The sequence below is a fragment of the Strix aluco genome, chromosome 12 (genome assembly GCF_031877795.1).
Source record: "Strix aluco isolate bStrAlu1 chromosome 12, bStrAlu1.hap1, whole genome shotgun sequence".
In the NCBI taxonomy this organism is placed as follows: Eukaryota; Metazoa; Chordata; class Aves; order Strigiformes; family Strigidae; genus Strix; species Strix aluco.
In genome coordinates this window covers 20161469-20189463 of record NC_133942.1, presented here as the reverse complement: position 1 = coordinate 20189463, position 27995 = coordinate 20161469, and the positions used below count along the sequence as shown (strand labels likewise).

Here is a 27995-nt window from a genome sequence, read left to right as displayed (position 1 = left end):
ACAGTTTTACTGGAGAAAAGGCTTTATTAAGGAAGGACATTGTATCATACCATATTGCTCTGATGCTCCAGGTCTCAGGGAAGACTCAGAGATCCAGCACAAATACTTCTGAACCACAGACGTGTTGGGCCTGCCACCTTGAAGAGAGGTCTCTCCTACCTCCAGACTCTTCCATCAGTAATGTTGGTCTCTGATGAGGAGGTGCTGAACCCTGCTGGAACAGGCTGAGGGTTGGATAAGGAGAGAGGCAGGGCACAGATCCTTGTGGCTGAGCAGTGGTAGGCAAGCAGCTATTTTGGATGACAAATTGCCCCAGGCTGGAAAGCAGCAGGACAGATTTGAATAGAGTTGCTGTCAAAATATCAGTGCTGGATCATGGGTCTGCAGGACTGTGGTAGTGCAGAGCCTGGCCCTCAGGATGCAAGGCTGACTACGGCTTCTTCTGCCCCTTCACTTTCTCTCTCTCCTTGTCCATGGCAGCTGCTTGTGCCTGCAGCCGACTCCAGTACTCAGGCAACTGGTCCTTGAGTCCCAGCAGGCTCTGCTGCCTAACGAGGATAGAAAAGGGTGGTTAAAGCAGTTCCTGTCATTTCCCCACTGCTTAGCCTAGTTCCCCCAAGCGTCCCTGGGGCTCACTACAAATTAAGCAGTTCAGACTTTTTGTGACCAAAAGACCTCAGTGATTCCCTCATGCCACTCAGCACTCAAATTTTCTGCTCTTGACAGCAATGACCTCCATACTTCTCTTTGCCTGTTAGCCTCTGTAGACACAGGTCTCACTGCAGTTGTATTTGCTCTGCTCTGCCTTCACCTTCCAGGGAGGAAGATATCCCTGGAGGTGATGTCTCTCCAGTTTTTCTGGTATAAGGTAGACAAGAGTCTCCTCTCCAGCTTTATGAGAAGGAGGAACAGAACTGGTGGGACAGAACTTTTCTGCACTTAACTAGACAGACAACACCACAGGATTGACCCTGGAGACAAGGAATTAGGGAAGGCTACGAGGTGATATGTGCTGTAAGGTCACACCTGCACCCAACTGTTCCATTTCAAATTGGGGAATTAAGGCCCAGTGAAAAGAACAAACAGAATATCATTGATACTGATCTGGCTCCAGGTTCCCAAAAGAAGTAATTCAAGGAAAAGGTCATCCAAAAAGAGATGTCACATTGCCATCTAGTGACGGCATGATCTCAATGCATCAGCTAAACTCTACTGCAACCTCGGCCTGAAGGTGCCGGGGACCTTCTCAAACCGGGAAACCTCCAACACAAATCTACATAAACATCAAGTGAACCTAGGAATGGAGGGGAGGAACAAGGTACAAAGAGATCCCAGCTCTGCCCGGCTATGGGGTCAAAAGGAAGATGCAGACATTTAAATGAGGATCATATTTCCTGACAAGCTTGCGCAATCTGTGTTGCACAGAAGCACATTAGAACTAGCAAGCCCTCTCTACCTGGAATGACAAGCCTGCACCAGGCATCCTGAATTACAGCTGTTAAGTTGTTCTAGGAAGGACAGAAGGGAGAGGAGGGAGGGTTCTGGGTGACTGTCAGGAATACAGCTACCTGAACATCAACCTTACGCAGCCGTAAATCTGTCACAGCACACAGAAGAACCCAGAAGCTCCAGGGTGAGACCTCACGTGGACCTGAGCAACACCACAGCTTACAATAATGCAAGTGCACTTACCTATCAGGCAGAAGGAGAACCTTACCTATCACGTAAGAAAATGTTACATCTCTCAATCCACGGCAGGTTCTGCAAGGATTTGGGAGGCAAATCTGGTTCCTTTGGGAAAGCCTCCTCCAGTGGGTAGGAGCTGAATTCAAAAAGGAAGATGGTGCTGTGACTGGCTCTGCTTTCTGTCAACACATCTGCCTGCTGCTGCTTATCTCCTAGACAGAAACAAGAACAGTGAGCTATTGCATCAGAGTCATCCAATAAGAACTATCAAGGATCAGTGCACAGCTGAATGCATCCAGTGACCATGTATCTAAGACCACTTCAGCATGCTACTCACCTCGAAGAAGTAAGCACCAATTCACACTATCCACTGTGAATACTGGCTGCCAGGGGCATGCTACAGCATGAGAAGGTGGAGTACTGAAGCAGTAAACAATCTGCGATGTGGCAGTGTTCATCAGGGACACTGTGCCATCCCAGGAGAAGACCAGGGCCTGAAACAGCAAGTTGACACTTAGAAATAGACGTAAAAGAAGTGAAAAGCACTTCCTGGAAAGGACATGGACATTCAGGACTTCACATCCCCAACTATGAAGCTGTTTTCTTTGCCTGCCCAGTAGTCATAGGGCCACAGCAGACCAATAACAGGCTGTGCAGGGAACTTGGACTGGAATTGCTGCAGGCTGGGATTGGAAAAGGGCAGCAGGGCAGGTTAGAAATGAACTAGATCCAGCCTTCTGCATGGCTGGCTCTGGGGAGCAGCTTTTAGTCCTTTTCTCCCCGTGCCTGAAAACTTTCTGAGGCCACTTGAAAGGTCTGACTGGACTTGTGCTTGTAACTTCTCCTCATCATGATGCCCTCTCATATTTGACCCTGATGCCTGAAACTTCATGGCTGAACCTTCTCATCTTTGCAGTTGGACTCGTCCATGTGCAGAGGGCCTCCAGCTCCTCCCACCTCAGTGGTCAATTAGAGGACATGGGTGCAAGGGGATACTGAGTAAGATCATGGAAGATAAATCTTTTGAGAGTGACCAGCTACATATAGACCTGTAAGTGGTGGAGGAAGTCCCCATGCTAAAAATAGTTGGAGGCTAGCAAAGGCTGTGAGGGCAGTACCATATCTGATTGCCATGTTCTTTATCTTCTAGGCACCCAGTTACTGGAAACCGGATCCTAGGCCAGATGGACTTGTGTTCTCACCCAGTTCTTAAGAGAGATGGCAGTAATACTCACTGCACTGGGGAACGCCAGGACAGGCACCACCGTGCTGACAGCAAGATTTGGATCTTCAGGCCTGTAAAACAGACTCAGGCTTATGCCACTGTTTCATTTACCTGGCATGTACTTACTGAGAGACTGTGATAATGACAATGGCAGTTTGTGGCACATGGGCTGGCATAAAGTTCCAGCCAAGCCCCTTCCCTATGGAGAAAAAGCTTGCCTCCTCCTGAGCAGGAACCCTGAGGCCCATCTCTGTGCAAACCTGCCTAGGAACTACGTTAGAGATACAAATCCCCTGCCTGCCATGGAGGCATGAAACCATAACCTTCAGAAGAGCAACTTCCCCAAAGCTGACCCTTCTTCTCAAACCAAGGGAATAAATGAACATAAAGTTGATAGAAAGATGGCAAGAAATGCTTATTCTGATTTCTAGGGGGAAGTTATTCGGGCAAGGGCAGAAGACAGAAGAAAAAATTCCCATGGGTACCTGGCAGAGACCCATCTAGTTGAACGTCAACCTTGGAGCAGTGCTACAAGCACTTGTGTTCTGGTGCATAGAAGAACCCAGAAACATCCCTAATTCTGGCATAACCATTGGATTTTAGTACTGGAACTGACTCCTAGCAAAACCACACTTGCTCCTGACAGCAGCCTAGCAGAGCTATCTGTGTAAAAGCAGTAGAAAGTTCTCTGCTCCACAGAAATCTGGGGCTCCCTGCTGGACCTCACCACTATACCACATGGTTTCCTGGGCTGGAGTGAGGTCTCCCAGAGTCTACCTCACCTGTCTGCCAGGAGTGTGATGCTGGACTTCCCAGCCCTGGGTGCTTTCACCAGATAGAAAGAGCTGTCTGTACACAGCACTAGAAGCTGCACGATGGGACAGGCAGGATCTGTACCAGGACAAAGTGTCTCATCACTGGTAGCTGCAGAACTCCGCAGGAAGTGGATGCTACGGATGAGACGTTCCTCTAGAATGGCAGTCACAGACAGTGGGTACCCTGGGGAAGCAGGGGGGGGAAAAAAAAAGATACAATAGCAGTTCAGGAAGAAAAAGGAACTTTATCCAAGGAAATCTTAGCTTGGACTGTGGCCTGCTCAGGGGCAGCAGCCACCAGAACAATCCTGATGGCAGAAGAGATTCTTCTGCCAGGAGAATCTCTGCATCATGGCAGGGTGACACTAGCACTGATGGCTAGCCTGGACTGTGATACCACAACAGCCTCAGAGATGACCTGAGGGTGCAGCGGCAAAGCAGTGACTGTCACTATCTCACAGCCGGAGGGCAAGATGGTCATCAGTCCTCACTGCAGCAGCTCACAGCTCCTGCATTGCCGTGGATGGGAATGGCTCTGCAAGGCTGGGGCAGTCACACTGCACTGGCAACTTCTAGCCAAGCATCCAATCAACAAGTAAGTCCAATCTGTTTTCAGATTTGCTTGTAAACTCACTGCCAGTCCCTTGTTCACTCCAAGCCAGAGCCTCAGACTCCTAGGAAGGGAGCAATTTATCCACAGTGATCCCAATACACAGTCCCAAAGGGCAAGCTCACCTAGGTGTTTATCCCAAATAGTTATTGTTGCATCTTCACATGCCAGCGCGAGGTATCTGGAGCAGGAACTGACAGCCGAGCATGCAATTGGAGCTGCACATGGCCACACAACATCAGGTTTCAGATCAGAGTCTAAACAGAAGGATATGAAGAGAGACAACTGTAAGAAAGTGCAAAGCATTCCTTCTCATGAAGCTAGCATCCAGTTTCCCAGTAAAACATGCACCATTTTGCAGCCTCCTACCAGAGTGGCTTCACTAAAAATACTGCCAGCCTGTGCAACATGAAGCCCCATATTTCAAATGCCAGCCTGACCCACAAGATATAAAGCATCTCTCCTCCCCATTCCTCTTTTCCCTGTATCATGATCTGGCTGAAAGTCTGGCCACTGATTTCTCCCACTCCCCACAGAGTGCTCTGCTAGAGAAAGCAAGACTTTCTTACCCACTTTCTCCTTGAGTGGATGGTTAAGTAAGTACAAGCAGAGATTGTGGCTTCCATCCCAGTGCACACTGATGCCAGCTGGAACATCTGGTACAGAGAAGGGGACAACAAAAGGGAGGAGACGGGGAACAAAGAAAGGGACAATCCAGGACACCAAAATACCATTAGAAATCTCTCATTAGAACTCTCATGGTTTCCCTGACAGAACTTGTAAAAACTCTGGTCACACAGAAACTAAACCAGAACAAACTCTCCCTTTGTTTATTTTTATCTTGCCTAGGTACCCCCTCATCTTTTTGGGTGGTTGGGGAGGGTTTAACTATGGAGCTAAGTTTATTTGACTCCATGCCAGTAACTGACTTGTAAGTCTTAGGGCTGACATTTTTATCCAGGCTTATGTACTTGGAGATGGAATGTATATAGTGAACCCAAGCCAGAGCCACTAAGCTCTAATTGGAGTTCAATGTCATGCAATGACATGCTTCATCAGTTAACAGCTTTTTGCCCATTTGGATACCTGGCTGTACTTTCATTTCAGGTCCCACCTGTAGGATCCGGCTAGGCAGGAGAAAATGAAAAGTAGCATGTCTGAAAAAAAGGAATAAATATATGTAAAAGAAAGGCTTTGATAGGCAGCACTGCAACAAGACCTGGAATGGCTCTAGCCCCCTGCCCTGAAGCCTTGGGGTGAAGGAGGCAAAGCTCAGACAGCGGCTTCTATCTACCCTTGAAAAGTGCCCTGGTTGGTGCTCCCACTCACCTGGGGATGTCCTCCTTGCTCTCTCTCTCACCCTCAGCCTCCAGATACTCCCGATAAGTGCTGCGGAATATTGCTTCCTGCTGCTCCCACTGGGAGTCCTTGATTAGGTGATTGTACCCCAGGCCAAGCATGCTGCCATCATTCACTTTCTTCAAGGCATCCAAAGGGCTTTTAAAACTACTGCCTGCCTTGGGAACACAAAGGGAAAATGCAGTCCTGGAGGAGCAGACACCATGGAGCAGACACTATGGAGTGCTGAGGTACTTTGACCATTGGCATTGTCTTGAAGAGGGACACACTGCCTCTTCTGTGGGACTTTGCATATTATTAGCCCATTTTCCAGGATTTGAAGGCAGGGACGAAGGCAGAGTCATCTGAGGACCCAGCTCACCTTGCCTTTCTGTGACATTCTCCCTGACAGTGTGCCAGCATAAGGTCTGCCCCCTCCTCATCCTCAGAATTTTCCTATGAATCCAGGACTCAGAGTGAAGAACTAGGGAAGCTGTCAGGTTGCTAGGGTCTAGGAAACAACTTCCTACCTCTCCAGTGACAATGAAGCTGGGGGTATATGACACCCACTTCGAGACACACCGAAGTAGTTTGTGCTAACAAAGGTGACACGTGAGATGGTCACTTAAGAAGCAACTCCCGTGACAGGATTACAAAGACAGGTCAGAAAGGGACCAGGGAGCAAGTTACTGAAACTTTGTGACCTGTTCTGTAGCCATAAGGGCCATGATGCCTTTACCACCCGAAGGAGGCTGCAGGTTGCAAGCACAGAATCAGTCCTGACCTGTAATGGGTTTTGGTGGCTTCACTTTCAACAGCAGCACTGGGAGACTCAGCTCTGCATCATCTTTGTTTGCAGACACAGGAGACTCCTGCAACAGAATAATGTCAACCTCAGAGCTGTGTTGTGCCCTGCACTGCTAAATTTTCACCTGTTCATGGGAATCAAATGCCTCCTAAAAGATGTGCATGCAAAGCTTGTCTGACACTGCCTAGGAGATACTGGTTTCAGGCTCATTCTTCAGGTCAAAACACAGAAGCTTGAGGGAGGTCACTACTTTCTCAACATTACAAAGGACGTCATGCCCAGACACCTCCTGTCTTTGTGCCCTAAATAACCTCCACTTCTGATCTTACTAATCTCTCCGAATTACTCTTATTGCAGCACAGGTCTGGATGGGGCACAGCAAGGCTCAGAAAAAAGAAACAAAAACAACAACAAAAAAAAAGAAGCAGGACTAAAGGTTGCAGAGTGTTGCTGAATACAAGAACCAGATTTTATTTCAGGGAGCCCAGGACTGCTTGGCTAGGAATAGAAAATCCTAAAGGGGACCAGCACTGGTGTGTTCCCACCACCACCCCACCTCACACACATTGACACTAGGCTAATCAGAAAAGGTCTGGCTAAATATTCAACCATGTCTGAGAAGGAAGAGGCAGGAATTTGGGTAGTTTACATGGAATCAGCAAAGAGGGAATGTCTGTGTGTTTGCTTTTGGCTTGGCTAAATTAAAGGGGATGTTTGCCCTGAAGACAGCGCTGAGAAGCACCTCTCTCTTAATTGGCCAGGAAAGTCTTTGCTGAAGGAAGAGGGAAAAGTTCTGAGTCAGGTATCACAGGGAGTTAGCTGGTGGTGCTGGGCAGGCGGTGCCTGTGAGTTGAGAGGTGAAATCTAGTAGGGTGAAAGCGATGCAGGAGAGGGTTAAGCTCTGACTCAGAATTTAAAATTCCCCATAACAGCTCAGGACATTCATTGAGGCCAGTTACCATCTCTGAAGAACCATCTTCATGCAGTTCCATGCCAAAGAACCAGAGGTGACAGTGGTTAGTGCAAACAGGCAGAGACCCTGCCCTGCTTGGGCAGGTTCAGCCGTGACCCCACCAGGCTTCTCCTGTAGATAGCCTAAAACACGAACCCTGGTTCAGGACCAGACTCCCAAATGGAGGTTATCAGGCCCGAGTGCCACTCCTTCACCTTCCCCCAGTAACAGAAGGGGGAAGCCCTGTGGGAATAGCCTTGCATAGGGCCTCCTCAGATGGGGCAATGCTTCTGGGAAAAGAGCTGCCAATTTCAGGGAGGGGCAGCAGGAATGCTAGCCCTGGGACCAAGGGAACCTCATTGGAAAGCCTGTCTTGAGAGAATAAACATGTCCCAATAACAAAAAGGCCTTGTGAAATCGGGGATGGGCAGCTGTAGCAACTGTAGAGACATATACCTCATCCCCCTGGGCCGACAGACTTGTTCAGCCTGTATCTTGCTGTCACTGTCTGCAGGAGCAAGGCTTGGGGAAAGACCTGTAGGCAAAAGGGTATAAGAAAAAATAGCACAGTGGGAAATGGAACTGTTTTGTACCACAGATGTCCGGCTTGATCTCCTCTCCCTGCAAGCCAGCCCTGCTGCAGCTCCTGGGTTCTTTTCCATCTCCTTCAGCCAAGAATCCTTAGGCAATCGGTAGATCTCCAGCCAAGCTTCTGTGCTATCTGCATTGGGAAACCATGTTGAGCAATTGGAAATGAGGAGAAAAGGTTTTTCAGGCAAGCAGCCTCTGTTATCTGATCTTAAAACAAGATTTGGATATTTTTTGAAATATAAAATCCCTGCTGAACTCCATGCCGACCTCCTCTCTTACCACTTAAGGCTTCCCATGCTTGACTCAGGCTGGCATCTCAGCCTCCAGCTCAAGTCCTCAAGGTCCAACATCCACCAAACAAATTCCATGAAGCAACTCAGTCAAAGAATTTGACCTGTAGCCTCTTAGGTAAAGTAGAAAGTGAGATGTGGTCTCACACTGGTTCTCTGTGGATGCTGCGTATCTCATTCTCAGCATACATCCAGGCAGATTCCACCAAACAGGGGTTCAGAAAACCTGCTAGCAGCAAACGGGTTGACAAAGGCAGCTGCTATGTAGCAAAAAAATGTTGTAGCAAGGAGTTTGTTGTGGTGTTTTTAGAGACTGTCTCTATGGTGTCTGGCTTATGTCTGCAGAGAAAATTCTTCTAGGTGTACATATTTCTAGTGTAACAGTGAGCCATAGTGAGCCAGAGAAAGAACTAAGTTTGATACTTCTGGAGAAGAGCTAGAAACCTGCTTTCACAGAGCCTTCTGGGAGCTGGGAACTGCACTGACCAGCCCCAGACAGCTCACTTTTGGGATCAGTCCTGATCCACACCAGGCCTTTTGGAGAGGACAGAGAGTGGCAGGAGCTGCTCTCTAAGCTGGAGGAGGGACTGAAAGGATTAGGTGCAGGATCCCTGTGAACCCAGAACATTTTGAGCATTTTGAAAGCATTGCTGCTGGCCCCTCTGCTAGAGCACAACAGCCGTTACCCAACAGCAGCCTGTTCCTGCGCTTGCCTTGCAGCAGGACTCCTGCGTAATCAGCTCCTGGGGACAGCACCAGCTCCACACAAGTACTTCGCTTGCTGATATCCTCCTGCCAAAGGAAAACAGGCTGGCATCAAAGCAAGATCACCGATTCAGAGAGCTCCGTGGTCTTACACAGTTCTCAACAGGGTGAAGGCCAGACAGATTGTTGGAAGAACAGAAATAAATATTGGGCAGCACTCTTGGAGTGCTGCTGCCCATGACAGAAAATCCTGAGGGCAATTAGTACTCCTCATGATAGATTAGTTACCAGCATTTTCCCACTGTCTACAGAATTAACTCAGTACTTACCACTTCATTTAGGATTTTCATGAGTAGGAAGCTTTCCTTGTGAAAGCAGAAGAGCCAGACCAGGCCTGGAATAGAAATACAAAATTAACATTAGGAGAAGGAGAAAAGTGAACAGATGGTAGCCATGCTCCTGGGAGATGGCTGTTACAACAGGTACAGGAGAGTCAACAGGACTACATTTTTCTTGGGCTCAGGGAAGAATATCCCACTGCTTCCAGGACTAAACTTTTCCTGGCTTCCTTATGTCAGCACCAGCAAACACTCAAGTGTACATAGAGATGGATAAACCAGTTTGAAAAGCATTCCCACCGGCATTGATAGGTTTCAGATAAATCAACAAACTAACCTATTTACTACAGAGCTATGCAATTACAGGTGCCGAAACAAAGCACAGGCAGGAGGTCATACCTAGCAATGGTTCTTTCTGCCTGGTCCAAGGTGTTCCTAAAATTTACTGCACTTCACTCTCAGCTCTGCACCTGCCCCATCTGCTCCAGAGGACACCAAACCCACACCCTCTACTAATCACAAGGCCCTAGAACCATTCTGTCACCCTACAACCTGTTATCTAACGCCCTCTCTGCAGAGCTTTCTAGGAAACCTGCCAACCATTCCAACATTCCTCCTGATTTAGCACTCCTCCATAATGCAGCTGCCAACTCTTCAGCTCCAGAGCACAGCCATCCCCAGCTACATCCAGGAAATCCATGTCACACTAACCCATTTCATCCACAGCAAGCAGGACGTGGCACTCATTCCCTAAATCCGAAGCATGGATGGCACAAATCTCTGTCTTGACTGCATCCCAAGCACAGACCTCCTTACAGTCAGACACCTTGAAGGCAGCCAGACCCACGGACAGACCGACAAAGACGTATTTTCCAGACACCACAAGGCAATTGGCTCTTCCAGTTACCTACCAAGAAAGGGAAAAGATGAGTGTACCCCAACACTTCCCCAGTAGAGAACACATCAGCCATACTAGTGATATACTCCTAGCCTGTCATCAACAGAAAATGCTGATTTATTCTACAAGGAACAAAATTTGCATGAGTGTTCATCAGAAGAGCAGGGGAGGAGCTGTCATCTCTGTCACAGAGATTGTTCTGTGTTGGAAATGAAAAAGTTTGCTCGCACCTTTCCCCTCCCGATACCCAGAAGGAGCTTTAAAGGCCAAGAACTCAGCAGCACTCAGCCATCCCACTGCTAACACAGAGCTGTGGTGAGATGCTGAGCTCCTCTGGGCAATTGCAGAACACCAGTGTACGGCAGAGTATCCTCCAGGATATTTCCATGTAAGGATGGGGAAGGCAGCGCTGCCCTTCTGCTCACAACATTCCCATTAAGGTACTCACCATAACACAGAGCTGAGTTTGCCCATTTATATGCTACTGACTAATTACTTTCTCCTCAGCAAACAAGGGTGGAGCCAGCCTGAGAAACAAGGTAAATTTAGGGCTGTTTAATATCTGCTGCTCTCTTTTCAGAGAGGTGTGATAGATGGGTGGGAAGCAGAACCTGTCAGACAAGCTTAGAAGCTGCAGCCTTTTGAAGTGAGTCAGTGAGGTGGTGGATTCTGAGGAAGGTGATGAACAGAAAAAATGTAAAATCAACTGAATGGATATTCTCTAGAAAAACTGCTATGGTGATTAAGGCTATCTCTGCTGTGGGGGACTCTGTACCTGAAATTCAGCTGTAGGAATGCATTTTGCAGGCTGGACCTTTAGTTTTTGTGCTTCTTGGAGCATCTCCTTTCTTTCAATGATTTCCATAGCATTCTCAAAAACCAGCATCACCAGTTTGTTGATCATCCTGAAGGGCTGAGGCAACACATCACGCTTTCGATCGGGATCCTGCAGGAAGAAATCTTCCTCGTCTTCCTTTAGCCAGTCCTTTTCAGATGGTGGAGGAATCTCCAGGGGATGTTTCCAGATATACGCAGCCATGGTTCTGCCCTTCCAGATGCAAAACACACCACAGATGCAGGAATCACAGTAGATGCAGAACGAAGAATCGTGCAGTATCTACTTTCATGAGGTAATGGGGAAAAAGAAAAAGATGATTAATGAAGTCTAGGAGGGAAGGGGTGTTCCTTTCAGTACAAGTAGCCAGAGCAACCCTGTTCTATATAGCTCATTTCTACTTGCTGCATCGCCTCTGTTACTCAGGGGTTTTGTCCTGCTCTGGGAATATCAACCAGACAGGCATCTGTTGGTTACCTACAGAAAAGTTTGTATAAGAATTATGACGAGGCATTCAAAAATATTAGCTTGTTCTTCACTAAAGACTTATAAAACCCCAACAAATAATTAGGAAAGCGGGTGATTTCACTGGAAGTTAGAGACTTCTCTTCCAAGCCACCGGGTCTTTCTGAGCTTCCCCCTCTGCGGCGGGGCCGGGGCCGGGGCCGCTCACGTCCAAGACGGGCTCACGGCGGCCCCACCTCCGCCGCCGTCACCCCACAGAGCGGCCTAACCTCGGGCCGGGCCTGGCAGAGCCGAGCCGAACAGAACCGAGCCGGGCCGGGCCGGGCCGGGCCGCTGCCCTCCAGCCTCCCCGAGCGGAACGGCCGCAACCGCTGCCGGCGGTTACCGGGCAGCCGCGGCCGAGGGGAGCCTTTAGCGGGGACACCCGCCCCGCCGTTGACAGTTGCCGTGGCAACGGCGCGGCGCGGCGCGGCCCGGCCGGGAACGCGTCCCGGCGCGGAGGGTTCCGCCGGCGGGGCGGGGCCCGGGCGGGGCGGCCGCGGCCCCCGCACACCTCCCGCCGCCGCCGCCGCCGGTCTCGCCGCCACCGCCATGGAGGGCTTCGTGGACTTCACCAACCGCTGCCAGGGCCGCGACCAGCTCTTCCGGTGAGTGCGGAGCCGGCGGCGGGGCCAGGCGGCCTCTTCGTGCCGGGCGGAGGCCCCTCGGTGCCGGCCCCTCAGGGACCCCCCCGCTGCCCCTCTGGGTGCTGGGGCCCTCGGCGGGCCCCTCCCGCCGCCCCCAGCCGCTGTAGGGCCCCCAACCTCGGGCGGGAGAGCCGCCTGGCCGCCCCGGGCGGGCCCCGGCCCCTCTCCTGCCCTGCTGATCCCTCGCTGCTCACCGCTTCGCCGCTCCTCGGCCGCCCGCCCTGCGCTTGTGCCCCTTCCCCTGGATATAACTCGCCCTGGCACTGCGAGAGGGGTGACCTGAAGCTCGGAAATAAACGCTGCCCTGCTGCTGCCGTTCCTGTGAATTGTCCTGTTTCACCTGTGTACCGTTTTCCTCATTTTTTCCATTCCAGAGCCACTCAGTACACATGCATGTTGCTTAGCTATTTAATAGAGCATAAGGCTGGTAAAGAGAAGCTGGTAATGAAACTCAAGCAGTTGGAATCTAACATGAGCTCTGGCCGGAAAAGTAAGTACCTGGTGTCTAGAGGGATAAGTCCTTCTTCACTTGCTCCTTCCAGCAAAACAGCTCCTGGCCTTGCATTTTCTGTAGTTGACTTACCTTGAGCCATAAAACCTCTTTTAGTACATTCACAAAATTGTCAATAGTCCTTACCCTGCCTTGGCTTGCCAGGCTAGATAGGGCCAAATAGACATTTATTACTTCCTCGGCCTCCTTTCTGATCAGGGAATCTGAATTATCACTGGCACAACTAGAGAAATAAGTTAACAGTCAGCTGTAGCAGCAGAGATCAAGTTGTCATCTCAGGTCAAGGACAGACCACAGAGTCACGATGCAAGGCTGGCTTACTGTGCTCTCGTTAGTCCTTACAGCCAATGGGTTGAGACAGCCTAACGTTAAAGATCATCATCCCAATAAAAACACCTCTGAAGGACCATCCTTCAATAGGACTTTTTATATCCTAGTTTGCATATTAATTTTCTTTAGCATTTATACTCTAATAAATCATATACTCTCCATACTTTTCTCATAGTCTAACCATTTACATCACTTCATGCTGTGTCACAGTTGCATCCACTATGGTTACCCGGTTGTGGTGATTGTATTGCTTGCTTTTGGGTTGAACTTACACCTACTTATCAATTACTCAATCCTGGAACAACTTCAATATATGAGGCAAACATTCTAATTTAATGTGTTACTATGGATTTGTTTTATTATTCCAGTTAGCTCCAGAGTATGGTAACTTCAAGCAGAGAGGCCAGCTGGTTTATCAGCATAGCCTTAATTCTCTTGCTTCTGCTAAAAAAATTGCTAATAGACATCAGGCCTAAATTCAGGACTCTTGCAGTTCCACTAAGATTGGGTACTGCCAACATCTGTTACTGTGACAATGCAGCAGGTTATGAAAAGTATTTTGCATAATACTGTATTAACATTCATGGGGCAAAACCTAAACTGTGCAGCAGATGAAATCAGGCTTGCCATATATTATTAGCTTGAAATGGAGTACACTGTTCCTGTTTGCAGGGAACTACATGTACCTCTGACAAACTCGTGGCTGAGGAGGGACTTGGGGTCTCGGTGTACTCAGCACGTGAATCACCAACTTTTACAGAAAGGTTAGGAAAGTTGTAGCTCATGGTTGCTACAGGGTAGTGCAGTAACATCTCCTGTCCAGAATTATCTGAAATCCCATGAAGCGTACAGCTGAAGATGGAGACTCTGTTTGTGTCCCTTTTTTGCTGACACTGACGTTCAGAGCAGTTGGTGATACTGGTCCAGAGGGCACCCAGGTGCTGAGAATGGAGCAGCAGGAGAAGGCTGCAAGTCCTGACTATTGACAAAATCTGTGTCTATGTCCTGGGCTGTTGCAGGACAGAACTGAGATGCTTACACCCTTTCCTTGCTAATACTAGCTTCTCACGCTATGCAAAGAAAATGCTTAAGCATACAAATGCCCAAAGCCCGCTAAGTTTAATAAAAGTACGCGTGGACAGTGAGATGTCAAGTTGTCCTGCATAGGGCTGTGTCTCTGCGGTAAAGGCCAGGCCATGCTAACCTTTGTGGGGTTTTTTGCAGTGTTCAGACTGGGCAACATGGTACACGCCTTGGTAGCAGCCAGGAGGACTACACAGCTGCCAGATGTGGTTCCTCGCTTCTGCCTTACAGCCTCCAACCTGACCCGTGCCCTCTACTTCATCTGCGATGCAGTCCTGTGGTTGAAGAGCTCTGGGCTCCAACCTGACATCGATAAGTTGAAGTGGCGGAACAGGGCTACCAAGTGTTACTACCTTTCACTCCTGATAAATCTAGCCAGGGACTGGTATGAGATCTCCTGGAGGCTGGAACAAGCTATACAGGAAGAAAAGACAAAGGAGAATTCCTCCTGGGACAAACACAGTCAGAAACTACACCATGTGAAATGTGATGGTTTGCACAGTTTTCTCCTCCTGCTGTTTCAGATCCTGAAAAGAAATCCTCCTTTGCTGCTGGACTTGGTGAAGAATCTCTGTGATCTCTCAGGTCCTTTGGATACGCTAGGCATCTACAAGACCAACCCAGGAGTGATTGGTTTCTGTGGCATCCTCTCCTCCCTGGTGGGGATCTTCACATTAGCAAACCCATGTCTGAAGCTGAAACAGTAACACAAAAGGAGCTGCATAGTATACAGTGAGCCAACAGCTTTGATCCTCTGATAGGTTTTTATCCTCCATATGGCACTTTCGAAATGAACATGTCTCACAGTAACCTCAAGATTAATTTTGTCCTTAAATAAGTGAATTCTACCCTTTTTCCTTCCCTGTGTCTTTGCAGGTGAGTTTGGTGCCATGACACACTCCCTGATGGAGTCGACATGGGAGAAGACAGAGTAATATTTCACAAACAGAAACATGACTGGGAACATGGCTGCTAGACAAGGAAATATTGGTGTTCCTATATTTTAATACAGGGCTGTGAAACAGCTGCATAGACAACTGTAATGGGTATACAGCTCATAACTAATCGTGTCTACACTGGAAGGCTGGAATTCACCAATCAAATGTTCCTACAGATTTTCCGTAGTGGGCTCAGGCAAGTTAGGAGCTGCGGTTTAAATGGCCTGATGTCAGGCGTGAGCATTCTGATGAGTTTGGGTTGGTGGATCCTGTTATCTGTAGGCAGTGGTGTGAATGCAGTGTGATGGTAGCTGAAGAGTGGTGTGATCTGACCTTCTGATGATCTCTGTAATGCGTACCGGTGACGCTGCATCTGTAGTCTAGTAAGTGCCAATTCGTGTCCCAGGAAATCAGCACTTTCTTCTTTTCCTTTGATAATGTGAGCCAAGGACTACTGGCCACCAACTCTGACTTCTCCAGCAGGCCATGGCTGAGGGTTTTGGTGAAGGATGGCATGTGGGAGAAGCTTGTTTGAGTGCTGATGATGCTGTGATTTGTAGGGAACTGGGTTTCCAAAGCTGTGAATCTGAAATCACTCACAAGCACTACATTTCCCATTACATGCATACCTTAACTCCCAAACCCCTGTGATTCCAAGTGCAAGAACTTTCCATTAATCATACTGTGATAAGGAGCTTGTGTTGCTGTTTTAATTTTACATGAAAAATTCCAGTTTAATAAGGAGCTTTGCAACATGCAGTTAAGGAGAGAAGCCTGGCTCAGAGCTCATTGAGTCAGAAAAACTGCAAGGGTGTGTTTCTAGTTGTGTAAGCTCCCGGAGGGAAGGGAATGGAGTTAGTCGTGATAATATCAGAATCCCCTGTTCTAAGTAATCTAAGTAATAAGAAAATCTTATTACTGGATTTGGGCATTCATGGTTTAGATTTTCCTGTCTGGTCCTCCCTATTCTCTCCTGTCATGACCATAAGCTTTCTTGTGTGTTTCCTCGCTGGTTGAATGGGTTCTACCATTTGAAAATGCCTTACATTTGCCCTGCAACTGCATTATTGTTCATCACTTACCTCGCTGGGAATGATTGCCCAGCAGTGTAATCTAGGTTAAAGGAGAAATGCTGTGTCCAGCTGTTTAACATGGCATGCAGTCTTTGTTGTTCCTGACTTTGCAGAGTACCAGTTCTGACACCATCTGAGAAGAATTTGCACATTATATAGGAGATAAAATTATCATTTTTCTTCGTCAGAGTTAGGCCTGTGTGTTCTGCTACTTTCTGGTGCAAGGACTACTTGTTTAATCTGTCAGGAGGAACAGAGACTATTCTAAGATACAGATATGAACAGAGACTACTCCGGACCAAGGTACTCTCTTATTATTTCTGACGCTGTCTGAAAACAGAAATTAAAAGGTGCTGGTCTCCTTTATTAAAAAGTAAAGACTGGAACTGAGTAGGCACGGTAAGGCAGTGTCCCAGTTTACCTTAAGTCATTGTGGTCAAGCTTGGAATTACTTCCAGTTTGAATCTGAAGTGTTAGCCTGCCAATGAAGTGTTTGAAAAAAGGTTGCTGGGCAGGATAATTAAGTGTGCTTGAAGACCAAATGTGGCCTGCAGCAGTTCTTCTTTTTAATATGGAAATGAATACTATTAAAAGAACTGGCAGTTCAGACCATAATGAAGCATTACATATGGGATATGTTGTCTTCAAGGGCTACCTTTCTCTCTTAACAATGGAATTTTTTTTTGTTTCTTTACTCCATTAGCCTTTGAGCTCCTGGCAATGTGGAGCCCAACCCTCCCTTGGTCAGATTTGATCATTATCCCAGTGTGTAGCAACCCCTGTAAGGAAAGAAGAGGAGTCTTGATGATCTGGCAGCAGAGGTTTGGCCACCTTCTGTCTAGAGAATTTCATCTTCTTGCAAAAAAATGCGATTTGAATTCCTCTTAGGGGAGCTCTTGGATAGAAAATACTTCTTTCACTCATTTGCGAACTGATTTCTCTTTTCCTCTCGTACTTCACAGGTAAAGGGAAATAGATTAATATAGTGATGTAGCCCCTAGCCAGCTACACCTCCCTGTGCCCTGCGGAGGGAAAAGGGTGGTTTTTTCCCTTGTGCCAGGCAAACACTGTGCAAAGCCACGAGCCGGGCTTTGATGTTTCTCCTGTAGGGATTGACGTGGATTAGCAAGTAATGTGGGAGATGGGGCAATGAATTTTCAGCCTGTCTCAGCCTTACCTGTCCCATTCTGAATGATGTGAGTTGGAACATACAGGAGTAACTCTCTTTCCTGGGTGTTAAGCACTAATACTTGCCTTCCGCTCCCCAGCTGGAGGCTAGCAATTTAAGATACCTTAACATAATGTGACTGAAGCCATAGAATCATGATCGTACAGAGAAAAATTTTTAGTGCCTTTTTTTATATCTGTTTCTAATACAGCAGTTGGAATAAGGACAGCTGTTTAAACACAAACAATAAACTGAGATGAGAGTGACACTGTGTCCATGTGTGTAACTTAGAAGGTGCTGTAAAGAGATGCTGAAGGAGGGAATCCTCCCTCCCATCTCTGAATTTTACAAAGGCACGATACTGTTAAAAAGACATTGCCTATAGTTGCGCTTCGGTTATAGAGCTGTCCTTTTGCACTAGCAAGGAGGCAGCTAGATTCATCAGACTAATTTACAATCCCCATTTCAGCTGCAAACACATGAAAAAGTAACTATGTGGGTAGCAGGTAAAACTACATACGTGAAATGCCCTGAAACAAAGGGATATTTTGAGAATTGCCATCAGTTGCCCTTGGGTACCAGCGGCGGGAGCTGGAGCCTTCTGCCCAGCATGGGCACAGCTAGAGTGAAAAGAACGGGTGCACCTGCATTTTAGTGTCTTATAAACGGCCTTTCATTTGGATGGGTCTTAGTGTCATAGAGCAAATCACTGCAGCTGTTTAACAACAAATGCCTGTTTGGGGCAGGGAGTGAAGGGTAACATCTCCAGCTGAGACAGGGAGGGATGGAGCCAGGATAACTATTAAAACTGAGTTTATTGTTAGTTCCTATCCCCTGCAGTAAGAGCCTTGTGAACTTGGAAGCTCTAAAATGTCAGTTCCTGAACAATGTATAAAGCATTGCATTCAGCAGTGTTTCAGCAAGAGTTTCCTTCTGAATTACTGGTCTCGTACACATTTTGCAATGGAAACAGTTAACAGGAGAGTTGCCTATGTGAGATGTGCAAAATAATCTATTTACTTACAGACAAGGCCTTCCTAATGTTAATACTGTGCTTGGCATGGTATTTCAAGAAATATGTGAGCCATTCAGGATTCCCAGGTGAGCAGCAAGAACAATCAAAGGTCTAAAAGTCAACATCTCCAGGGAGGAACCAAATGAACTGGTTCTGTAGAGGAAAGGTGACTGGAGGAGGGTGTGAGAAGTCTTCAAGTGTCTAAAAGGTTGTCTGCCAAGAGGAAGTCAATAAATTGCTCTCTAAATACAGGAGGTAATACATTTATATTGCAGCAAAGGAGAATTAAATCACACTTTTTCTGAACTGTAAGTAAAATAAAAGACTAAATGGGTTGCCCAGGAAGGCAGTCCTTAAAAAGAAACTGGACAGACATCTGCCAGTAGTGGTTTAGGAGGTAATGATCCTGCCATAGGGCATGGAAATGAATTAGTTACCTCTTCAGCCCCCTCCCAGACCTAAGTGTAAAGATGCCTTATAGGTCTTTGGGGGTCTGGCTCATCCCCTCACCGTGGTCTACTAATGGGTATGGAGCAGACTGCAGAGACAAGGGTGTGAAACTGCTTCCCTGCACCCAGCTGATCCTGTGAGTTCTAAATATTGCCTGCAGAAACGCAGAAAATATTTCTGGTGTGGGGTGAATCCATGGGGGGGGTGGCATTGGTGCCCTTGCACTGCAGAGCCCGGGGCTGGCACAGCCTTTGTCCCGAAGGAAGGGGAGGGGATGAGCGAAGGTGTTAGTAGCGCAAAGGCTGTGTTGTCTGTTGATCCGGACGCCAGCCAAGGCAGAGAGAAGGTTGGCATGCCCCCTGCACTTTTAGCAAGGCCAGCGGGGCTGGAAAAATCTCAGTGCCAAGAGAGCAAACTTTTGAGCAGGCTGCTGCCCTTTGTCCCGCTGTCTGGAGAGCAGCGACTCACCCCGCCACCGAGCTGGAGGCAGCCCAGCACATTCATATGCCTCTACACCCAGCTAGCAGGGCAGGCCTGCGAGCTTTCCAGAGCCCTGCACTGGAAGCAAACTCCAAGCTCTTTGGGAGGAAAGGGGGTATTTTCCTCCCACGTGTGGCTTTCCCATGTTCCTGGGAAGTCTCCCACCCCCTTGTACGAGCAGAGCAGGCAGGAGCAGGGAGCCACAAAGCCATGTTGGTTGCACGCCTCTGTGTCCTGCACGGGGGTGCTGGGCAGCTGCAGGTGTTTGAGGACTTGGCTCTGTTGCTTGGGCCTCCACGGATGCTGAGCCACGTGCCAAGGGTCTCCCCGGCTCGTGCCGGGCAGTCCAGGACACGCAGCAACCTTGTGTCAGCAGCCTGCCTGCATCGCTCACCTGCACTCACCCCCTTGGTTATTGCTTTGTCCTCTTTCCACCATGTCCTCGTCTCATCAGTGTGGCTCACCCTTTATCTCCGTAGTCTATAACCAAAACCTATCATAGCTCCATACAGGTGGTGTCTTCTTTCTTTTCAATCCATACCACAAACGGATTTTTTAATTGTGATGTGAATCTGCAGAGTGCCTCCTGCACAGAGAGGCAGGTTGGCCACAGAAGAGCAGCAGTAGTGAGAGCGCTGCCAGCAGGTCAAGGGGAGCAGTTGTTCCTCTCTGTGAGGCCACATTTGGGGAATCGTGTGCTATTTTGGCCCCACCAGCACAGAAGAGATCTTGACTAGAGTCCAGCAGAGGATCATTGAGAAGGTAAGACATTTACGGGCATGGAGCACCTGCTGTACCAGCACAGACTGGAGCACAAACTCTGCTCAGAGGGGCACAGAACAAGGATAAGAAATGGCAGGCATCAAACTGCAACAGAGAAAATTTCAGCTGGATGTAAGGGAAAAATAGTTTACTGTGACTATGGTTAGCACAGGAACTGGGTCCCAGAGAGATGGGAATCTTATCCTTGGAGATTTTCAAGACTGAACAAGACCTTGAGCAGCCTGATCGAGCTTTGAGGGTAGCCCTACTTTGAGCAAGAGTTGGATGAGGGGACCTCCAGAGCTCACTTCCAACCTGATTTTTCCTCCATTTCTGTCTACTCCAAATGCCTAGAGCTTTCCTAATGCAGTTTCTGCTCTGACCCTCAGCTAAAAGCCTCCTCACCAAAACCCTCCATGAATTCTCTTAGAAACTGCAGACTTTCTAAGCCAGATTGGTTTATGCAGACTGTGTCCCCCTTGTCTGACTTCTGCTCCTTATGCTTCGTAAACTTTCCTGGGGAGAAATGATGTTCTTTGTGTGCGCTGTGTTTCCCAACAGGATAGGATCCTGGTCCACCACAGGTCATGACAGGGGCTACAGAAATGCAGGAAGGTTTTAATCTCTTAGGAAACCCTGCCCAACTGTTCACCTTCTCCCTGGCTGCTCATGATCTGTGGCTTTTGAGGTGGCAAGGTCCAAGGGCAGCTTCTTTTCATCTTCTCTTGATGGAGTGGCATTAAACCCCAGCACATCCCAGCTGTGCCGCAGCTTCTGGGCTCTGCAGGAAGACAAAGGAGGGGATTTTCTGCCGTCATCTGTTCCAAATTACGGTGGCTTCAGGGAGCTCTTTGGCCAGTTTCCACCGCAACCCGCCAGCTCCCAAACCCGCGCAACTGGGAGGTGGGGCCTCGTGGTGGTAGTGGCCAGGGCACAGTGCATCACTCTCAGAGGACCCAGGCGAAGGGACAGCGCATCCACCACCCTCTGCTCCTGCTCTGCCAGGACAGGCTGCCCCTCGGTGAGTAGCCTGTCCCCACCAGCTGCTCTGGGGACAGCTTCAGCGGGTCCAGGGGGTTGAGAGCAGGGATCACTCCCTCTCCCTAAATCTCCTGAATTTCATCTGCTGCTGAAAACAGGGTGTCCATACCAGGGGGGGAGCTGGAGGTGTGTTTTTAGGTGTCTCCCAGCCAGAAGCAGTGGAGATGGGTGTTTTGTGGTGCTTTTGCCCCCCACATCGAGCTGAGGCTGCACAGGGACAAGCGCTGGCATTGTGAGCGGGAGGGCTGTGGGGCAGATGTGTGGGAGGGGGATGCTGACCACGGCGGGGCAGCTCGCTGCATCCCTACCCACAGCTCCTCGCTCTGTTCCTGTCCTGCCTTCTTACCCCTTCTCAGCCTGCATCTCTCAGCTTGGCCCTCATGCAATATCCTGGTTGCTCTGAGTTTGCTTTACAGTTCTGCCAGTGCCCTTTATCCTGCCTTGTACTGTATCTCTTCTAAACTAGATGCCTCTCAACTAAATTTTTCCGTTTTTGGGTGTTAAGACACACTAGCAGGGGAGGGCTGTGTGGAGTCATTGGTTTTACAGCTTAACTGGTAAAAAAGTCAAGTGTTAGGCAGTGCCTCATCCATTATGCCCATGGGAGGTGTGTGTCTCAGCCCAGCTCCTGGCCCTGCCGTGCTGGGGGGGTGCAGGAGTGAGTGGGGAGAGCCTGAGCCCAGCCCTGCCTTCGCAGCGGGGTCTGCGGCTCCCAACTTTGCTTTGCAGGTGGATGCACCACAATGACAGCGAAGAAGAATCAGACTCTGCAGAATGGAAGTGCCAAGGTGGGTGCGGGAAGAGGGAGAGAGGGGTGGGAAGAGGTGTGTCAAGGGTGCCTGGTAGCACGTACTGACTCTGCCAGATGAATATGAGTCACATTTCACGCTGTCCCACATGTCCCCCTGTTATCTTTATGATGGATCTTTGCCTGCAATAATATAGGAAAAAGGATCATCATCAAAGGAAAAGGACAAAACCTTTTGCTTGTTTGAAATTAAATAGTTCAGAATCAAGAAAGTTAACCCCGAGCTGATGCAAGCCCTCAGTGATACCTGCCAGCAGTGCCTGTCCTTCATCTCTGTCCCCACTGTGAACCCAAACCTCCAGCAGTCGTGCTGCTGTGGATGCAGCGCTGCTCTGAACAGCTGGACCCCCTGGGATTGTCGAACTATGGGATTTGTGAGAGGGCTGACTCCATGTCAAGCCAAAATTAGCACAATATAGTATAAAACAATGTAGTTTTTCTCAAACCTGCAGACTCACAGCCCAGTTGCAAGTGGGACATGAAGCCAAACTTGGCCTCTTGCCCGCTGGTGACCAGGGGAAAGCTCAGCTTTTTCTTCTGCTCTGTCCCATGCAACCCAGAGAGCTCTTGCCTCATGGCTGCTGTGATGAGTCAATGTTCACCCCAGTCCTCCCTTGAGGCTGCAGTGTCTCTCTTGGTTGTCTCATCTCACCATGTGGGTGACAGCAGAAGCTGCACATTTATCCTGCTCACCCAGCTTTGAGGGACTTACCTCCAGCCATGCTCTGGCACTGGCAGCACACACAGGTGTTGGCTGTGCTGGTTTATACTGGCATCCCACATCACCCGTGCTAGCAGAGTGTGGGGACATGGTGCCTTGCTGCCTTGGAGAGCTCTGGTGCTCTCTTCTTACAGCAGTGGCTCCTACCAAATGTCCTCCCTGTGTGCCCTCAGGGACAGACCTGTTCCTCTCCCCTTCTCTTTTCAGGGTCTGTATCCCTCACTTGTCACAGTGGTGACAAGACAGGCAGGACAGAGGTGCCACATAGGCATTGGTCTTTGCTGGTCCAAGGACAGGAGCAAGGGCTGGGTCAGATGGAAGAAACAGCAGAGCAGAGTGGAGAATCAGAGGGCGTAGCTGGGGAGTCAGGCTTGGGAGATGAAGGGTCTGGGGACCATCACCCTTCTGACAGCGCCTGTGGTGTCCCTGCTCCTTCAGCAGCAGCGGCCAGCCTGCTTGTCCATGGCCATGCCGTACACACTCCAGTAGCTGGGAGACTCTCGATGGGGTTCAAGAAATGCCCTCCTCCTGCAGCGTGAGCTGAGGTCCTCTGTGGTCACTGCAACACACTGAAACCCACTGGTGTGTAGACCATGGGGCATTCCTCAGGGAAGGGCTGTTAGCTAACTGATGCTCATCCCGTATGCAGGAGAACGTGCTGCAGAGGGTTCTGCAGCTGCCGGTGGTGAGCTCGACCTGTGAAAGCCTCCAGCGGACATACGCCAGCACCAAGGAGGCCCACCCGCTCATGGCCTCGGTGTGTGAGGTCTACGAGCGAGGCGTGCAGGGTGCCAGTGCCTTGGCCATGTGGAGCGTGGAGCCCGTGGTGCGCAGGCTGGAGCCTCAGTGTGAGTCCATCTGCTGGTGGGGACACAGCAGCGGGGAGCCCACCAGAGCCTCCCTTGGTGGGACAGTGCTGGCACTAGCACGTGTCTAGCACAGGCTGGGAGCTTTTCTTACCAACCCACTCCATGCTTTTGCCCAAGGCAGTCGCTGTGGCTAACAACCTGGCTTGCCGGGGCTTGGACCACCTAGAGGAGAAGATCCCTGCCCTCCAGTACCCCGTCGACAAGGTAAGTCACAGGCAGGACAGTCTGGGACCCCCCGGCCCCTCTGTAGAGCCCACAGCACATCTCCTCTGGTCTTGTTTCTGGATGGTGATGGGCTGCTGGGGGGGGAAACAAGACAGCACCTCCAAGCAACAGCTCCTCCAGGGGCTCCTGCAGCCCAGGGGATGGTTGTAGCGCTCCCAAATATAGGTCAACAGTGTCCTGTGTCCCATCCCTGCCAGCTACCTCCAGCCCAGGCTGGAGAAAGCTGTTATACCCTTCTTGGGGCTGCCTACCAGCATGGCCATGGGTAGGATCTCCAAGCACACTGGCAGGGTTGTTCTCCATCTCTCTGCCTGCAGCTTGCATCTGAACTGAAGGGCACCATCTCCTCCCCACTCCAAAGTGCCAAAAGCACCATTGGCAACTCCATGGATAAGATCATGGAACTGGCAGCGGAGGGCTACGAGGCCACCAAGAGCACAGTGGAAACAACGGCAAGGTACACGAGGAGGAACTCGGTGAGCCAGATGGCAGCCGCAGGGGTCGACACAGCCCTGGGAGGGCTGGAGAAGCTGATGGAGTACCTGCTGCCAGAGGAGGACGAAGAAGCAGGTAGCCTGATGTCCAGATCCCCTCTGAGGGTATCTGGTGAGGGCTGGTTGTATGTGGGGTGGCACCTCACTTGTGGGGTGCACGTGGCAGGAGAAAGCCCCTGGATTTTGGTGTAGGGCTGCCTAGGAGGGTTGTCCCACCAGGAGGTAAACCCCCCACCACTCTTCTGCCTGTGCTCTTCTGCCTTTAGATCAGAAGTCCAAAGAGACACGTGGGTCAGCAGCAAAGGTCTCTCAGCAGCAGCCCAGCGCTCCCAGCACTTCCAGTGCTACCAGTGCTCCCAGCACCCTGGGCCGGATCAGCGCCTTGGTTAGCACCGTCTCCCACCGTGCTTATCAGCAAACCAGCCAAAGCCTCCACCGTGCCAAAGCCAAAGGGCAGGAGCTGGCCACCTGGATCCCCATCCTGGTGAGTGCCAAAACCCACCTGTCAGGCTCCTGCTGCCCCATTCCCTCTTTTGGGCTGATTCTGCTTTTGGATGAGACATTTCAGGCTTCTTGGAGCACATCCAAGAGCAGAGTGGTGGGTGCTGCTCTTTCCCCCACTCAGCAGGATGACCTGGGGCCAGCAGTTCCCACATGTTCACACACAACCTTGTATCATGTCAGTGGGACAAGTTATTTTTAGCCAGCTCCCAATGTATATTGTTGATTTATGGCCTTGCCATAACATCCTTCCTAAAGCAAAAAGCCCCTGCAGAGGCCCAGAAAGGATGGGGAGAAGGAAACGCCTCTCCTCTCCCACCCAGCACTGCAGTGGGAATCCCTTCCCTGGCCTGTGCCAAAATCCCGGAGCTCCCAACTGCCCTTTGGATTTCTTCCCATGTGCATAAATGAACCCCTCTGCTCCCTGCTCACCCCAGGGCCCCTGTGAGATCCTCAGGCTAAGCAGGATGGGGTGGATGGGACCTGCCAGCTCCCTCCAAGTGGTGGCTTTTCACTCCTCTTCCAGGGCAGCCTGGCCAAGCTGAGTGCACCTGAGGCGCCACGGGTCCACGGTGATGGGCAGAGCACCACGGCCGGCTGGCTGAGCCGGCGGCAGAGCAAGGTGCCGGAGCAGAAGCAGGAGAAGGCGGGGAAGAAAGACAGCAACCACACCAAGGAGGTATGGAGAAAAGGGGGACATTGAGCCAGGGGTGCCCCAAAGCATCCTCCTGCCCATGGACCTCACCATCATGGGGGGGATGTTCCCCCCATACCCTTGGAGAGCAGCCCTACATCCCTGCTGAACCCTCAGCTGCAGCTTGGAGGAGGTGAGGGGGGTTGGCAGGGGGGCAGTCCCAGCAGCCCCCTTCCCTGACTCCCCAAAGCTGGGGGCTGTGGGCAGCCTCTGCGTCAGGCAGGGTCATCCAGGCTTGTGTATTCAAAACTCCTTTGCTGTTGTGGGGTGTCAGCACCGAGCTGCTATCAAGCCCCTGAACACCCCCGAACAATCCCCACCATGGTCCCAGCAGCAAGGGGTGGTGTGAACTGCCAGGGCTGGGAACAGTCCCCAGCGGTGGCTCTGCTGGGACACGGGGACGGGAAGCGGCAGGTCAGGGTCACTGCCCTTCGCCTCTGCCTGCGGAAGCGCGGCCCGGGGCAGAGGGTCCCTGGGGAACTGGGAGTGGGGGGGAGCCTGGAGGGGGACAGGGAATGACCCTGCTTCAAGGGGCCACAGTGGCTTTTGCAAAGCAGCAAGCCGAAAGCACTCACGCTTTGAGCTGCGGAGGGGATGGGGAGCTCAGGGCCACCTCTGTCCCACCCAGAGGGGCCGGCGGGGCCGGGGCCAGCGGCTGAGCTGGTTTCTCTTGGCAGGCGGGGGACGACCCCGGGCTGGTGGGCAGCGTGGCTCACAACCTGCAAACTGCCTGCGCCTCTGGCATCTCCAGTGTGAAGAAGGTCCCAGCCGTGGCCTGGGATGCGGCGGAGGGGTTGATTCTCTTCACTCCCCGCAGGCTGTCAAAGGCCATGGAGACGGTGGATGCTCTTGGGGGGACCCTTGTCAGTGCCCCCAAGCATCTGCTGGGCACCCTGTACAGCTACGTGCCGGTGAGTTTGTCCCCAGCTAGGTCCCATCCATCTCCAGCAAACCCCATTTTGGCCAATCTCCTCCCGTGAGCACCCCATAGCTCTGGGCAGTGCCAGGAGGTTACCAGAGCAGGGAGATGGTCAGGACACTTCAGACCACCCTCCTCCTGAGCATCCCCCAAGCCGTCACAGCGAGTCCCCCCCCCAGAGTCAGCAGATCAACCAGTGGTGGCACCTTCACACGGTTCATGCCCAAGCCAGGGTGAGACCACAGATTCCTGGAAAGGTGAAAGTTCAGGCTGAGGCCATGTCCCCTCTCCTTTCCCCCACCCCACTGCTCCCCTCGGGCCATCTCTCCACTGCAGCTGCCTGGGGGCTGCAGCCGCTCACTCCCCTCTGCTGGAGACCCCTCTGGGGACAAATTGGCTTGTCCTAAGGTCCCCCTAGTTTTGGGGAGGCGGTGTAGCACAGGGAGAGCAGGGCTGGCAGCAGGTACAGTCTGGCCAGATGCTCACCCCATCTCTCAGCTCCGCAGGCAGTCAGTGAAGGAAGAGGAGGCAGCCAGGGCCAGCAAGCCCAGCCCAGAGACAGAGCAACAAGAGGAGGATGCCAAGCCTGCCACTCCCTCCACTGAGGAGAAATCCCAGCTGAGGAACGACTGGCGGCTGTACCGTGGCCATCACCCCCTTTCCTTTCTGGGGCTCGAGGACCCCCTCTTCCTGCGGCACAACCTCTACCGCAGCCCTGCCTTCGAGCCCGAGTGCCCCCTCCCACGGAAATCCACCTTTGCCCCTTACAACAGGCGGGTGAGCGAGGGCTCCTACCGCTTCAGCCCCGAGGCCATGTACAGCCGGGCTTACTACAGCAACCTCTACGGTCCTACCTTCAAGAAGGACTGAGCCAGTGGGGAGAACAAGCACATCCCAGCCCCCTCTCTAATCCCCCCACAGCACGCTTTGCCCGGGCCCCTGCCAGCCACTCACATGCACCCACGTACCAGGACAGGAGCTCAAAATGGTAAACATGTCATGGGATATCTTCTGGAGTGCATCAGGGCCAGGATGGGGAATAAAGGCAGCCGAAAGCCCTGTTGGTGGAAGGAGGTGGGACCAGAGGGGACCAGAAAGGCAAAGAAGATGCGAAAAGAACAACGAGACCAGAAAAGAGAAAAAGGGACCAGCCAGGCCTTGCACTGGGCTGCCCTGGTCCCCACTGAGCAGATAGCATGGACTTAGATGGGCTACACATTGAGAACAGCTCTGAGACAGAGCAGCGAAGACAGCAAAGCCATCAGACATCACCATAGCAAGCCTGGTTCCCCATCCTTCCTCCCTCCATCCCCCGTTGCAGGGCCCATCCCAGGCCACAGATTGCTCCTCCATGGAGGAGCTGAAGGTTCCCCACTGACCAGCAGGACTCATGAGTTGGAAAGCCCTGGGCACCCACCCCCGGCTGATGGTGGGATAGATGGTGGGGTCAGGAAGATCGGTGAGAACAGGTGGAGCTCCTGGAGCCCCTCTCTCCCACAGGACTGCCTGGCTTCCCGCAACACCCTGTCATATCCACTGCAATAATAAACCTTCCCAACCTGCCACTCTCCCCGTCTGCTCAGCTGCTTTATGAGAGCGAGCCACCAAAACGAGGGAGCAGAGTGGGGCGAGACACCCAGCCCAGGGCCGAGGGAGGGGGTATGGGAAACT

The 27995-nt window shown here is 50.9% G+C and overlaps 3 protein-coding genes across 9 annotated transcripts; 2 read left to right on the top strand and 1 right to left on the bottom strand.

The window, feature by feature from the left end:
• Positions 1-12461, bottom strand: WDR93 (WD repeat domain 93). 2 transcript variants are annotated; one of them, XM_074837572.1, is made up of 16 exons: positions 12437-12461; positions 11032-11373; positions 10070-10265; positions 9350-9414; positions 9029-9107; positions 8028-8155; positions 6459-6546; positions 5666-5849; positions 5423-5493; positions 4906-4992; positions 4462-4593; positions 3694-3910; positions 2922-2982; positions 2024-2180; positions 1718-1898; positions 1-548 (listed from the first exon to the last, which is right to left on the bottom strand). In XM_074837572.1, exons 2-16 carry the CDS (start codon positions 11293-11295, stop codon positions 431-433), a joined length of 2028 nt encoding a protein of 675 aa, XP_074693673.1. In that variant the 5' UTR covers positions 11296-11373; positions 12437-12461; the 3' UTR covers positions 1-430. The 2 variants fall into 2 exon arrangements, with proteins under 2 accessions (XP_074693673.1, XP_074693675.1); XM_074837574.1 differs by lacking the exon at positions 12437-12461 and adding an exon at positions 11826-11953 and having other exon boundaries at positions 11032-11376.
• On the top strand, positions 12089-17611 carry PEX11A (peroxisomal biogenesis factor 11 alpha). 2 transcript variants are annotated; one of them, XM_074837581.1, is made up of 4 exons: positions 12089-12203; positions 12617-12732; positions 14308-14898; positions 15043-17611. In XM_074837581.1, the coding sequence occupies exons 1-3, from the start codon at positions 12148-12150 to the stop codon at positions 14871-14873; spliced, it is 738 nt and encodes a 245-aa protein (XP_074693682.1). In that variant the 5' UTR covers positions 12089-12147; the 3' UTR covers positions 14874-14898; positions 15043-17611. The 2 variants fall into 2 exon arrangements, with proteins under 2 accessions (XP_074693682.1, XP_074693681.1); XM_074837580.1 differs by having other exon boundaries at positions 14308-17611.
• PLIN1 (perilipin 1) lies at positions 15025-27890 on the top strand. 5 transcript variants are annotated; one of them, XM_074837579.1, is made up of 9 exons: positions 15025-15042; positions 21823-21881; positions 23272-23470; positions 23613-23695; positions 24034-24286; positions 24477-24694; positions 25238-25390; positions 26083-26316; positions 26823-27890. In XM_074837579.1, exons 2-9 carry the CDS (start codon positions 21837-21839, stop codon positions 27192-27194), a joined length of 1557 nt encoding a protein of 518 aa, XP_074693680.1. In that variant the 5' UTR covers positions 15025-15042; positions 21823-21836; the 3' UTR covers positions 27195-27890. The 5 variants fall into 5 exon arrangements, with proteins under 5 accessions (XP_074693680.1, XP_074693676.1, XP_074693677.1 ...); XM_074837575.1 differs by lacking the exon at positions 15025-15042 and adding an exon at positions 19726-20052 and having other exon boundaries at positions 20614-21881; XM_074837576.1 differs by lacking the exon at positions 15025-15042 and adding an exon at positions 19726-21073.
• The last annotated feature ends 105 nt before the right edge of the window (positions 27891-27995 follow it).